The sequence below is a fragment of the Poecilia mexicana genome, unplaced genomic scaffold, assembly GCF_051168715.1.
Source record: "Poecilia mexicana isolate PSO_F unplaced genomic scaffold, ASM5116871v1 scaffold_13, whole genome shotgun sequence".
Taxonomy (NCBI): domain Eukaryota; kingdom Metazoa; phylum Chordata; class Actinopteri; order Cyprinodontiformes; family Poeciliidae; genus Poecilia; species Poecilia mexicana.
Genome location: NW_028263382.1, coordinates 28,282,609 through 28,295,812, shown reverse-complemented (window position 1 = coordinate 28,295,812; position 13,204 = coordinate 28,282,609). Strand labels below are relative to the sequence as shown.

General features: G+C 39.3%; 1 protein-coding gene across 2 annotated transcripts; it reads left to right on the top strand.

The window, feature by feature from the left end:
- The first annotated feature begins 10,176 nt into the window (after positions 1 to 10,176).
- On the top strand, positions 10,177 to 13,164 carry p2ry12 (purinergic receptor P2Y12). Of its 2 annotated transcripts, none has more exons than XM_088011993.1 (3): positions 10,177 to 10,387; positions 10,628 to 10,869; positions 11,841 to 13,164. In XM_088011993.1, exons 1-3 carry the CDS (start codon positions 10,294 to 10,296, stop codon positions 12,666 to 12,668), a joined length of 1,164 nt encoding a protein of 387 aa, XP_087868119.1. In that variant the 5' UTR covers positions 10,177 to 10,293; the 3' UTR covers positions 12,669 to 13,164. The 2 variants fall into 2 exon arrangements, with proteins under 2 accessions (XP_087868119.1, XP_014824669.1); XM_014969183.2 differs by having other exon boundaries at positions 10,180 to 10,346.
- Positions 13,165 to 13,204: the final 40 nt, after the last annotated feature.

Below are 13,204 nucleotides of genomic sequence, written 5' to 3'. Positions count from 1 at the left end.
ATAGTTTCTTGATTGTGCTGTAAAATGATACCATATGCCTGGAAATTACATGGTACTGGCCCTTTAAATATATATTTTCCAATAAATCAGTTTTCACGGGGTCAGGAAAAACTTTGTTTTCAAAGTTTAGCATCAACAGCAGTGCATAATCACCATGGCAAATATTGAGAAACAGAGAATTGCCTTATAATGCAGATTTGCAGAAAGTGTTTTCATTTATGAGTTGAATGATAATATTCCAAATCACTATTCTTAACGCTCTACATAGTCTATGTTATTCACTTTGCTGAAGAGAGATTATTATTCACAAAATTGGACCTTCATGGATGGCGTTAGATTATTTTTTCAGTTCTGCTGTTTCAGTTCCTAAGACGGGATGTTCTCTATTGTGAATATTTATGAGAACTTTAGGCAAGAATGTGTAATGTACTTCAAAGAGCCTCAGATATTATTGGAAAGCTATACCAAAAACGCAAAGTAAGCTTGTTCTTCATTTTATTACCTCTTGGCTTACTTACTTGACATAAGCTGGAGTGCAAACTCTCCTTGATGCATGCAGCACATGCAAGGTACATTTTTCATAACTGAAGCAGAGACTGAAGGCTGTTTACAGTTTACATTTTTACATTTTAACATGTTTACGTCCCTTAAACTTTCACTTTTTGTGAGAAGAAGGAAACTTGTAAATGATTTTAAAACATTTATTGAAGCAAATAAAATGTCTAAAAAGTGTAAAATACATTTATGCTCAACTTAGATCAATGTCACCAAGTATTTTTTGTTTCTGGATCTTAATGCTTTTTAGCTCCCTGTCTAAATTAATATGTTCATTCCTACATTCTTAAAGCATTTCGCCAACTCGAAAGAGAAATCCAGAGGACAAAGGTTTATGTACTATTCAATGTGGACGTGTTGTTTTAAAGACATTTACTTTCTAGCTTCACATGCAGTAGCATTTTGCATCTCGGTCACACTAGTTTCAGTCTAACTTGACCAGCACATCTTTCTTTCACATTTTCAACTATTTCAATTGTTGGCAAATGTTATTTACACTACTGTTACACCCCTTCTCTACAGGTTTTGAAATCAGGTTTCTCCTTTAACGTTTTGCCAAATCATTTGATTAGTAACTGATATACCCGACTGCTGTTCTAATCAACAGGGATTATTTATAATAGGGTTACAATTTACATTTTAGAGGAGAAAAGTACCTGCAGACAGACAGAGGAAAGGAAGTGAAAAGGTTTTGACTGGATAGACAAGGAAAACCACAACAGCGTGAGACATACTTTTGGTTTGTGGGACGGATTCCATACATGAAATAAAACGCTGGCTGTGCGAAGCTGGAAACTAATATCTTTAGAGGGTGGGGGCTCGCCAGCAGTGGTTTTCAGACACTACTCTTCTGTTAGAGTTACAGGATGCCCTTTTTCTTTAAAGCCTCAAGCTGACGTCCCCTGCCAGGACACAATGAATGCTTTCTCTTTTTTTTTTTTTTTTTTGCAGAAATCAAGAAGATAGTTACATATGTTTTGATGTAAAAGATTATTTCCATCACTCTCAGCTTGTCGAATTCACAAATATCAGACATATATTAACTCTACGAAGGAAATGCTTTTGTGTCTGTAACAGCAATGCTACTGGAATTTCTCACTGACGGTGCAGAATCCGCACCTCCGACTTCCAGCTACGAGGAACAGTGATCTCTTGCACCTCTCTTCAAGGTCGGGGCTGTCAGTCTACAGCCGTTCAGGTTTCTTGATCTTTCTGCTGGAACCACAGGGGATAACATCTTACTTGTCGGCAAAGGCTCGTGGGATATGCACGCGGCGCTCGTCGATTGTTGGAGGTAGCAGCTTTCATGAATGTAAAACTCTACATATAAAAGTGCATGAGACCCTGAGATCCAGACTCTTTTTTAGAGATGTGTAGTTTAATAAGTGGAAAAGTTAACCCCAATGGATTCCAAGCTGTGGTGCGAATCCTACTGATGGGACTCGGTAAGCTGAAATACACAAATTAACTCATGGACAGAGCTAATCATCCTCGAGAGCCAGAAACAGAAGTTGTGCACTCACACTGGTTTCATGTCAAACAGCTGCTCAAAGCAAGAATGCGGTGGAGAAAAGTTTATATTATCAAACTGCGAACTGAAGCAGAGGACCATCTGGTTTCCTACTTCCCTTTCAAAACACTGCAGCAATAATAAATGAATATTACTGAACACTCATAATGCCATGTGTGTTAAACTGGATGAGTCCAGTGTGACACTGTGAAAATGACGTGAATTTTAAGCTCATATCTGAAGAGCTTCTTTTATTTCGCAAACGCTCATATGAAACCTGGGCACTCTCATTTTTACATACACAGGCAAAATAAGAGTGAGGCAAATTAATAACATTTTACACAAACATAAAGTTGCATACTTTGTAGTATGTATTTTTGTACTTTTTAAAATGGAATTCTAAAACAACAACAACAAAAACAAGGAAATAAGGAAAATTATAGTGCTTCTGGAAAATAAATTAATTGGGACCAAGCACACAAATGTAAACATAAAGAGCCTTTGTTTTTTACTCGTACGTTGGAAGCAAGCTTGTTAGAAGGCCTTCCATTATATTCATTGACTTAATCTAGAAACCAGATCTGGACCGTTGAGCGTGAAGTGTCAGAAACCATTTCACATCGGAACTATGGTAAAACATCACGGTCGTAACTCATCTAACTTTAGCTGTAAACTCAATGTTTTTTTTGTTCTTTTTTCCAGAAAGTAAAAGTGTCAAGTATTAGATGTAATGAAATCCTAAAGCACACTGCGAGTTTATGTATTGCAGTAAATGGCATTTGCATTTTAGAACAAAAATACTTTCTACGCAGCCCGTTCCCAACCCTGGGGACAGTGGAAGTACTTCAGCAGGGGGTCCTTCGGTTTGATTGGGTGCAGATGAGGTCTTTGGTTCCCAAACATTTTCCAGGTGGACTGGTAGAGCTTGGTGTTTGTATATCTCATTAAGGGTCACTTCACTCACTTAGGCACTCTACTGAAAACATCAAAGTACCTCCTAATTGTTGTGCTTCCCATCTATGGACACCTTCTCAATGAGCCGAAGCCGTCGTATTAGACTGCAACAACTCTCAGCTTTATCGGTTCTAAAATACTTATTGCATGAGGCAAAAATTAAAACTCTCGTAATCAACACCAAACAACAAGAGAAAAAATAAGTTATTAATGCAAGGCAGCTTTTTATTGCAGTATCTCCAGTTGCTCGACTTTCAACACACACTGCCATTTATATGCAGGTAATGTCAATACACAGAAACTTTGTACAACACAAACTGTTGTTAAAACGGATTATGTTGGCAAATGCCGCTCCTGTGGCGAGACTTTGCTTCCAGGCAGAGCTCCTTCCATGTTTCTGGAAACAACATCTCATTTTGCACTTTGCTGTAAATCCAGCCTGTAATTTAGATGCAAGCTGTAAGAGTTGACAGACCCAGCTGAGGAAACAGTGAACACCTATAAATAAGATGGGACAGCACCCCAGGACTTTGTTTTTGGAGGGTTCTGTGCAAATGCATTCTCCAGTTCTAGTAAACAGGGCTTCTTAAATATTCAGATCACAGTAGAACCTGCAGTCGTCTCAACATTTTTACTTACATCCATGCATGTTGCATGTTATCCTTGCACGTAACCAACAGATGGCATCGAGGGTTCAGTCAAAAAAAACAAAACAAAAACAAACTCTCTTCTGTAACTGCAAACGAGAGGCTGTGGCAAACTATTCATTTTGTAAGATTTACATATGGAAATCAAAAACACAAGAGGAAACGCTACCAGTTTCCAAGACACCTAGTAAACAAAGTTATTTTACTGAGCGTTTAAGGAGTTTAACAGGCTTGGTTTTATTTCAGCCGTATTACATGACATCATTTGAATCACCTGCTGTGGCTTGTCTGCCTCTCTTAGATGTTAGTAAGATGAGATCACAGGAAAAACCCGACCTCTACAGATTGGCCATTACTACTGAACGGTAAATGATGCGTTTCCTAATGCTTTGTTTAAAAACAACAACTACAAAAGGTAATCTGCTGCCTTCTTGTCAGTCAGACACTCACCCTTGAAAAAAAAAAAGCAAATGTTTAGGCATCTTAAACTTCTTTTTAAAATCTTCCTGGCTTCAGAATCCTTTAAGGATCTGCAAACTTTATTTGTTGCTTTAATCCGTTGCTCCGGATGACTTCTCCGGTTTTTTCTGACACTAGTTGTTGATGTAACGCCTTGTGAACAGTCCCTTGGCCTTTCAGCTGCTCGCTGTTTGCACACAGGTCTGAGCCGAGCACACATCGACACCGTGTCAAATATGCCCGGTATCTCAAACAGGCCGGGCCTCAAAGAGTGCTGTTGTCCTGCTGTTTTCCAGTTTTCTTGGCACAGCTCTCCATATTATTTTCTCAACCCTAAACCCTAAAGTTCCCGTCTTTTATAGGAATTCTGTGTGATTAAAAACAACGTAGTGCATGACTGGAGGGCAATGAAAGGGATACAGGATTTTTGTACAAATATAAATCTCTGGTGTGCATTTGCATGTATTTTTGTACATCAGCTCTTTTCGTGCTTTTTTTGGCCTGTGTCTATGAATTTTGCTCACTTGTGCCATTTCGCATTTTGGCTCCTCGTTAATCGCCGCCTTCACCAATCGTGACAATATGAACTTCTTCACTGTTGTTCTGAATTGATGTTTGTGCACATCCTGATAGAATGTCAAACTTTGTCCCAATCTGAATTTTTTTTACATCTAACATGTTGTTTTTTACAAAGGACTGCCTTGTATTTAGCTCCATTCATACTTTAATCAAGCTTCAGTGTCCCAGTTAAAGAAATGCATTCACACAGCATAGTCAGTTCGTCTTGGTTTCCTTCACAAATAAATATTATTTTGCATGACAGCATTAGTATAATACAGTTCCTGCTTAGCTTCCCATTTTACCTCATAAATGTCTGTATATTGTGTGTCCTGTAACTTTGTATTTTTGTGTTTTTATTATGTAAAGCACTTTAAGCTGACTTGATGCTGAAATGTGATACAAATAAACTTGACTGACTGATTGATAAAGCTCAGAAAAACTTGAGAGACCGAAGCAATACATAAAATTGTATTCAGAACACTAAATAAATCACAGTAGACGCTAAAAAACAAATGCACTTTCATCAGTTGATCTACTTTGGATGCTGAATACCGGAGAAATAGGGAATGACTGCATTTGTGAAGTACGGTCGTGGTACGCAGGTCATTCTCTGATGCGTATTGCAGACATCGGACTCGAGTTCTGCTAAAAAAAAAAAGCCGTTGCCAGGAAAACATCTTTTTGTGAGCAGCAACCTGGAGGAAGTTTGGAATCAATAAGGTTGTTTGCCAAAAGACGCCAAAGTCCAGGAGCCAGTTGGATCCCCTGATGCGCCTGTGTGCGTGCGTCTGTGTGCGCTTATCCCATTTTGATCCAGAGAGTCAACACACCCGCAGTGGACACGCGAGACCAATAAGAGAGGGAGGAATGTTCTTAAGTCAGACATTACGAATGGAGAACTAACATGGAGCCCACAAGAATAACACTAGCAGCTGCTACTGACCGTACCCTGAAATTCTTCTTGATAATTAACACTAGATGGTGCACTAGAGCAAGATTTTGAATTATTTTTTTTACTTTCGGTGCCTAAAGGTCAAACTGAACTTGGAAAGAAAGCTTTTCCATTTTCTTTAGGCTGTTCTTACAGATTTTTTTTTTAAGAATAATCCATCTGTAGAGGTTTGAAGTGAAAAAAAAACTTAACTTCTCCCGTTTTTACAATGAATGTTCTGTAATCTCTGTGTTCAGCTGCTAGTCTTGGCCGGGCTTTTCTCGCAATAGAGTTTTTCAATTTCTTTTGGGATTTTCTCGTTGAAAAAAACGTTAAATAAAAAAAAAAAAAAACCTCCCTCCTTTTGTACAAAACCTTTGGCCTATGACTCGCCGCGGATTTGTCCGCATGGATCCATATGGAAAGCAGACGTCCGGATGCCTACACCGGACGGAATACCAGCAGCAGCAGTAGCTAAAGAAACCTTACACTGTCAAAACAAAGCTTGGCCTCCACATTTTAATTGTGCATGGAGAAACAAATGTGAACAGCTGCCAGAGGAAATGTATACACATAAACTTAGACACGCAGGGAGTCGCAAACAAATCACAACCGTGGGCCACCATGATTGTTTTTCCTTCTTCTTTAGGTGCCAAGATGTTTCACTGCTGCGTTTTTCGCCAGTTAACCCGACAAAAAGATCAACGGTCTCTGCCTGTCAGGAAGGGGTCAGGGGTCACGGTTTAGCGTCACACTGGGTCTCCGTCAGCGAGCCTCGTCGGTCCTATGCTGTAATTCTTGCTTGGTTTTATGTTTTCTCTCAAGCAAAAGGCGTCTCGCTTTGTTGCTTCTGCCTGAACTTGAATCACAAATGGATTCTGAAAGGACTGCTAAAGGTGAGTCTCAATGGAGAGCAGATTTCATTCTGCCCGCCGTGTAGTTATTTGGACTCTGCGAGCGGCAACTGGTCCTGTGGCACCTGAAGGTCGAGGGGTGACGTGGGAGCTGGAACAATCAATGAACAGACATTGTGAAAGAGAGCATGTGTGAAAGTGGGACACTTAACGTCTTTAAAGTGGAAAATTAAGGCAGATCAGTTTGACTTATTTGCTTTGTTACTGTCTTAGGTGTTTGAAAACATTATGGTAAATGAAATATCCCATCTGTCTGAAGCTTAGCATTCGCATATCATTTGCTTATGCTTTGGTCTAAAAAATGATTAATGCAAATTGGAACGACAGAAACAAGATTACAATCTTGTTTTTTTTTCCCCAACTCTGAGTTTCTTATACTTTTTGAACGTATGTAAAAAATAAAGAAGATAACAGAGAGATAAGAGTCAGTTGGGATAAAAGGGTCAAATATAGTAGATTAAATTGCATGCAAAGGGAGTTGATAAAAAAACAAAAAACTGCTATATGAAAGAATAAAAAAAAGACAAGGGGGACTCGTCAACAAAAGGAGAGAATAAAAACGGGCCAAAAAAAAAAAAGCACAAACACTGGATGGAAGAAGATTGGAGAAAGATGTTGTGGACAGGTTTCAGGTGTTTGGATCACTAAGAAGGCATCATTTGAGACACAGAAGAAATTAAAAATATTCAAGAGGAGTGCTTGATGCCGCATTGAGGAGGAAACATGGTGGTCTGGAGATGCTTTGGTGCTGGTGAAGTGGTAGATTTATACATGGTTAAAGTGAAAATCCACTTCACAATGCCACAACCACACAGAGTGGACAGTGCTTGACCGGAGCCAATTCTGTCAGACAACCTGACAATGACCCAAAGCATAGCTTCAAACCACTCAAGACCTGTTTAGAGAAGAAGCAGGGAGCCAGTATTCTGTCTATAATGGAGTGGCCAAAACCATCCCCAGTTCTCAACCCTACTGAGCTGTTGCAGGAGCACCAAGACTGTCTGGCTGTGGAAGAAGTGCCCGGTCCTGTAAACCGACACTGAACTGAACAATTTGAAATTTTACAAGGAATATTGACATGAAGCTGGTCCTCTGCTGTATGATGTGCACTTAATTTACTTCTGATCTGAAGCAGATGTGCATAGATCACAGCTGTGGAAAACATGACTGGATGTACAGCAAATGTGAACGGACAGGAAATCGATTCCAGATACAACACATGGAGTTTCATACAGTTTAGCTGACATTCATATCCACGACACCAAACATTGTTCAAACACACTGGAAGACTTAAATAAGCTTTCACTAAGAAATGCATGTATTCTAGATGTGCCATTCTTGACATAAAAGCAGGAAGTTGCTTTTATGTCTGCTGGCTCATCAGAGGATGGAGGGCAGAAAGAGACACGAATCAAGTAAGAAAAAGAAGAAGTGAGAGGCAACATGATCCGGCACCGGTTCTTAATCTGTGATAGAGTCGCTCTTGTCTGTAATTCATCCAAAATGTCAAAAACACATATATGTATTTGAAGTAGAACGTAGTTTGGTTTTACTTAGATTATTTCTTGATTATTATTAAATGTAATGTTACAATAGGTGGACATTAATAGGTATGATTCAGCTTGTGGAAGTTTCAATATGTTTAAAAAAAAAAAAAAAAAAAAAAGATTGCCGTTTGTTGCCAAACTGCTGGAAAGAGTCACACAGATCAAATTTAAGACAGAGAAGGTAAAACGTCCAAATATTTAAACCAAAGAGTTTGTTTGACATCGTTGTTTATGGTGTAAGAAATCAAAATTCGCATCAATGTGTGTCTTTTGTAATTATCAATAATTATAATTAATAATTGGTTATTAATTAGATTTTTATCAAGTTAACATTTCTTTAGGTGAACCAATTGGGTGGAAATTCTTCTGAAACCTCAGAGGCATCCTCCCGGCTCCTGAGGCCAGGAGGATGCACACAGTGAGCACTTTCTGTTCTTTTTTGTTTGCTTGTTTTGGCTTCTGACAACAGGGAAAAATAAAATAGAGATATTCCAGCTCATTGATGGTCATTTCCTCTTTCTTTGAACTGGTTCCTCTCTGCCATGATCTTTGTGTTTACAGTATTGTTGAAGACCACAAAAAAAATTTTTGTTGCGTTTTTATGACGTAACGCACTTTAAACTGTCTGCTTGCAGAAACGTGCGATACAAATAAACTCGACTGATTGTTTGACTGATATGACGAAACACAATGCAGCTACAGGAGGGTTTCAGAGAATCTTGGCTCAGTTTGATCGGTGGTCCTTGAAGAGCGTGCGCCAAAATGAACGTCCCTCAACCACATGACCCCTCAAGTCGACTGCTCGTCTTCAGTAGACCCTTTACAGAGAGAAACTGGGACATTTTCAGTCACGTACTTTGGACCCGCAACCTCTCTTGACCTCACCTGGACATCTCCTCATCCCACCTCATCTCCTCATCCTCAACCCTGCTTCCTGTTCTCATATTTCCTCCACTCCTCGTTGCTTCACCTTCCTTCTGGGAGATAATTGATGAGGTGAAGACTCGGTCGTCTCCTCCGAAGCTGGCTGCAGTGTTTGTTCTACGCAGGCACAAGCACAGCAACAACAACCAAAAAAAAAAAAGGCAGATGATATTATGCTCTGTGTGCTACTTAAGTTGTTCAGTTTAACACAATATCAAGTTCATGGGAGATGGAGGTGGGCTGCTGGTTTCTAAATGAGCTGGAAACTATGATAAAAAAAAACAAAAAAAAACTAACATGCTAAAATTACAGCGCCATAGAGTGACCTGGCATAACTACAGCAGATTCAAGGTTTTTTGGAAGCAAACAGAAGCAGTGGCAGTTTCTAGACAGCAGACTCGTGTAAATGTAACCTTATGCTAGCGTAAAATTGTCTGAATGGTCAAACTGTGGAGGCTCCAAAATAAATTTTCTTTATCCCTAACCTCACCATAGTTGCTTTTGGTCGGATCCTGCTGCCAAGAAATGGTAGTTGTAGGTGGTGAGACCCAGGTATGAAGAGTAAATGATGGTTTAATGACAAATTGTACAAAAAAAAAAAAATCCAGGCAGCATAGGTGGGCAGAGACAAGGAGCTCAGACACTGGTAGCAACTGGTAACCCAGCTAGAGATAATGAGATGAGACACGACACGACTGGGATCCGACAAGGAGCTAGAGACATGAGTGGGTTTAAATACACAGAGAAGGTAATCAAGGAAAACGAGGGACAGCTGGGGAAAACCAAGGGGTAGAAAGGACAACACAGAGACTCAATTAACTGAAAAGACACACAAAATCCAAATCCTCACAGACTTATCCAGACATCCGCATTGCACAACTTGGAGGCTCGGTGAGCTCCTGCAGGCTGGTTCCTATTTGCACAACTGTTGCAAAAAGGAACAAAATTGCAAAGAGGAAGCACATATCTGTATAACAGAGGTCAAATGCTTTAAAAATAGAGATTGCAGGAAAGTAACTGTGTTTCTTGGTTTTTTGTGTGTTTGTTGTTTTATAGATGCTACAGTTTTCACATTTTTCAAATTCAGTTTAAAGAAAGCCAAAACCCATATTAAAAATTTACAAAAGCCTTCTGATTAGCTGCTATGCACACCCAGAAATTGTTTTTTTTTTTACAACTTGTTGTCTCAGGAAAGAGAATGGAGAAATGAGAATGTCATCCTATGATGACTCAAAAACAAAACTGCTTAAAACACAGAGACAGTCACAAAACGGCATAAAGCGTACGGAGCATGACATCTGGAAAGAATACTGAGAAGAGATACCAAGAAATCAAAACGACCAGGTCGGTTAAGAAATTTATATTAAATTTGCAACAACAAATTAGTGAGGAAGTGATTCTGCTGTGAGATAGGGCCTTCAAATTGATGAACAAAACGCCACAGTAAGCCGTGTTTAGTAGTTTTTCAAGATTTGTCTTACACTTTTAGACTGAATTATGTTAAAGTCACATGATGTATTTATTTATGTATTATTTTAAATAAGAAACACTGTCTTTTGTTGTGTATTTTCTATTGATTGATTCATATTTGAAGTGACCCCACATTTACTTGTTCTTGCTTTTAGCCACACACATGGATGGAAATGCAACCCTTCAGCTGTTCCCCAACAGCACCTGCTCCCGCAACAACGCTTTTAAGACGCTTGTTCTGCCCGTCTTGTACTCCTGTCTTTTCCTGGTGGGACTCTCTCTCAATTCTGTCGCAGTCTGGGTGTTTTTTCGCATCCCGTCTCGCTCGCACTTCATTATTTACCTGAAGAACGTCGTTGTCGCAGATGTTGTCATGACGCTGACGTTCCCCTTCAAGGTTTGTTACATTTATATGTAGCTTGTGTTAAAAAATAATAATAATAATCAGTGGCTTCTATGCCCTCCGTATGTACTGGTGCTGCTGGTAAAGATGAAAAATAAAAAATACACCTTCGAGGTTTATCTTTGGCTGCAAAGGGGAGAAAATTGACTTAGTCGCTAAATTATTGGTTCCACACTAAGTTTAAAATGTGCCTTTATATTGATCAGAAAGCTTAAAAAATTAACCACCAATAACTTAATGTGTTCTTGGGTATATCTATGACAATAGATATGCTGTAGGTTTCTTTCATTATAGCCTTATTTAAAATGGGAAAGACAAAAGGACGTGATATTTGAAATGGCCAAATAACACCCCTGTGATGTAAAACTTTATAGGATGTTATAATAGTATAACATCCTATAAAGTATGATAGACACACTTCACAAGAGTATAAATCACAGTCAACACAAAAGAAACTGGTTGTTCATAGACTGCTCAGTGCAGATATATAATTGGAAAGTTGAGTGGAAGGAAAGCTTTCAGTAAAAAGATGCACAAGCAGAAATGTCAGTTGTGAAGCAAGGTACATTCATGATTTTCACTCACAAAGAGGGGGCTACAGCTAGTTTAAAATAAAATAAAAAAGGTTTTAAATATGCAATGAACATATTCCCTTCTTCATTGGTGGCAGTACACGTGGTGGACTTTATTTGGTTTATGTTGTTAGGTTTTCAAGATCTATCTCCTATTAAATTTCTGTTGTCAAAATTATCCCAGAGGATGAAAAATTGCTTAACAAATAGGAGCTTCTGAAAATCTATAAGTAATAAATCTGGACTAAATATCTGGTGGGAATTAAAAGCCTTTTCCTCGATTTAATAATTAGAACTTTGTAAATCTCAAACAAACTAAAACTGTGAATGTAAAAAAAAAAAAAGAAAGAAAAAAGAGCCAACCCTAAAGGAATGAACACTTTATTTTTGCAGGTGCTGTCCGACTCCAACATGGCGCCGTCACACATCAGGATTTTCGTGTGTCGAGTCTCCTCCGTGTTGTTTTACCTCACAATGTACATCAGCATCCTGTTCTTCGGGCTCATCAGCATCGATCGCTGCAGGAAGACCCTGATGCCGTTCAGAGGCACCAACTCTGCCCGTCTGGCCCGCAGGAAATTCCTCTCGGGGGCCATCTGGAGCTTTTTGCTGGTCCTCTGCCTGCCAAATGTGATCCTTACACGAAAAGCCCCAACTTCTCCGTACTTTAAGTGCAGTGACCTGAAGACAGAGGCTGGTCTGTTTTGGCATGAGGTGGTAAATTACGTCTGCCAAGTGATTTTCTGGGGAAACTTGGTTGCCGTGATAATATGTTACACTCTAATTTCCAAAGAGTTGTACAAATCCTACTCTCGCACCAAGTCCCACTGCCCTGAAGGGACGATATCTTTAGCAGCGAGGACAGAAACAACTCGGAAGTCTCCCCAAGCCAAGAGAAAAATGAATGCAAATGTATTCCTCGTGCTAGCGGTGTTCTTTGTGTGCTTTGTGCCGTTTCACTTTGTACGAATCCCCTACACCATGAGCCAGACTAGAGGGGTTCTCTTTGATTGCAAGCTCCGGCTTTTCTTCTTCCAGCTAAAGGAAAGCACACTTTTCCTCTCTTCCCTAAATGCCGTGCTGGACCCTCTGATCTACTTCTTCCTCTGTCGATCCTTCAGGACCACTTTGTTCAAGACCCTGCGGCTGCCTGCCGGTACCTGCAGCTGGCTAACAGAAAGAGGGTCAGAGTCGGTCAGAGACTCGTCCACAGCCACATAAATCTGCTGGATATAAGGTAGAGTTTTGTGACCGGGCACTGGATATATAAACTTTCTGTGACAGACTGCAGGGCACTTCAAAAATGTCCTGTTTTGAGAATAGTACATATGGTAAAATGAGAAATAGCATCAAATGTGATACAATATGTAACCAAAAGCAACTGAAAGTGATGAGAATTTAGACTTTTTATTTTCATGATTTTTTTTTTTTATGACAAAAGTTGCAACAGTTGCATGTCTGTTTCTGTTCCCTCTTCCTATGTATAACAATCAACAAGTTTATTTTCTATGTTGTTATGCCAAATGACTATCTAAAAAACAAAAAGTATGATGACATTTTGTGTCTTACATATTTCATTTTTGTGTTTGTCCTTTATATGTAGTTTCTGTTTTTTTCCCCTTCAGATTAAGTTCTAATGACTGTATACATGTTTTTGTTGAGTTGTGAGTCTTCTGTAGATTTTGCAACATACTTCATTAAACACCGAAGAAACTGACTCCAGATATGTTTGTTTTTGTTCAGCCAAATCGTGACTC

Excerpts from the sequence above, each read along its gene's own strand:
- p2ry12 (XM_088011993.1), top strand. The coding sequence starts at position 10,294 with ATGACATCTGGAAAGAATACTGAGAAGAGATACCAAGAAATCAAAACG. Across the intron at positions 10,388-10,627 it reads AAATTTGCAACAACAAATTA|CCACACACATGGATGGAAAT; the intron begins GTGAGGAAGTGA and ends TCTTGCTTTTAG. Across the intron at positions 10,870-11,840 it reads CGCTGACGTTCCCCTTCAAG|GTGCTGTCCGACTCCAACAT; the intron begins GTTTGTTACATT and ends TTATTTTTGCAG.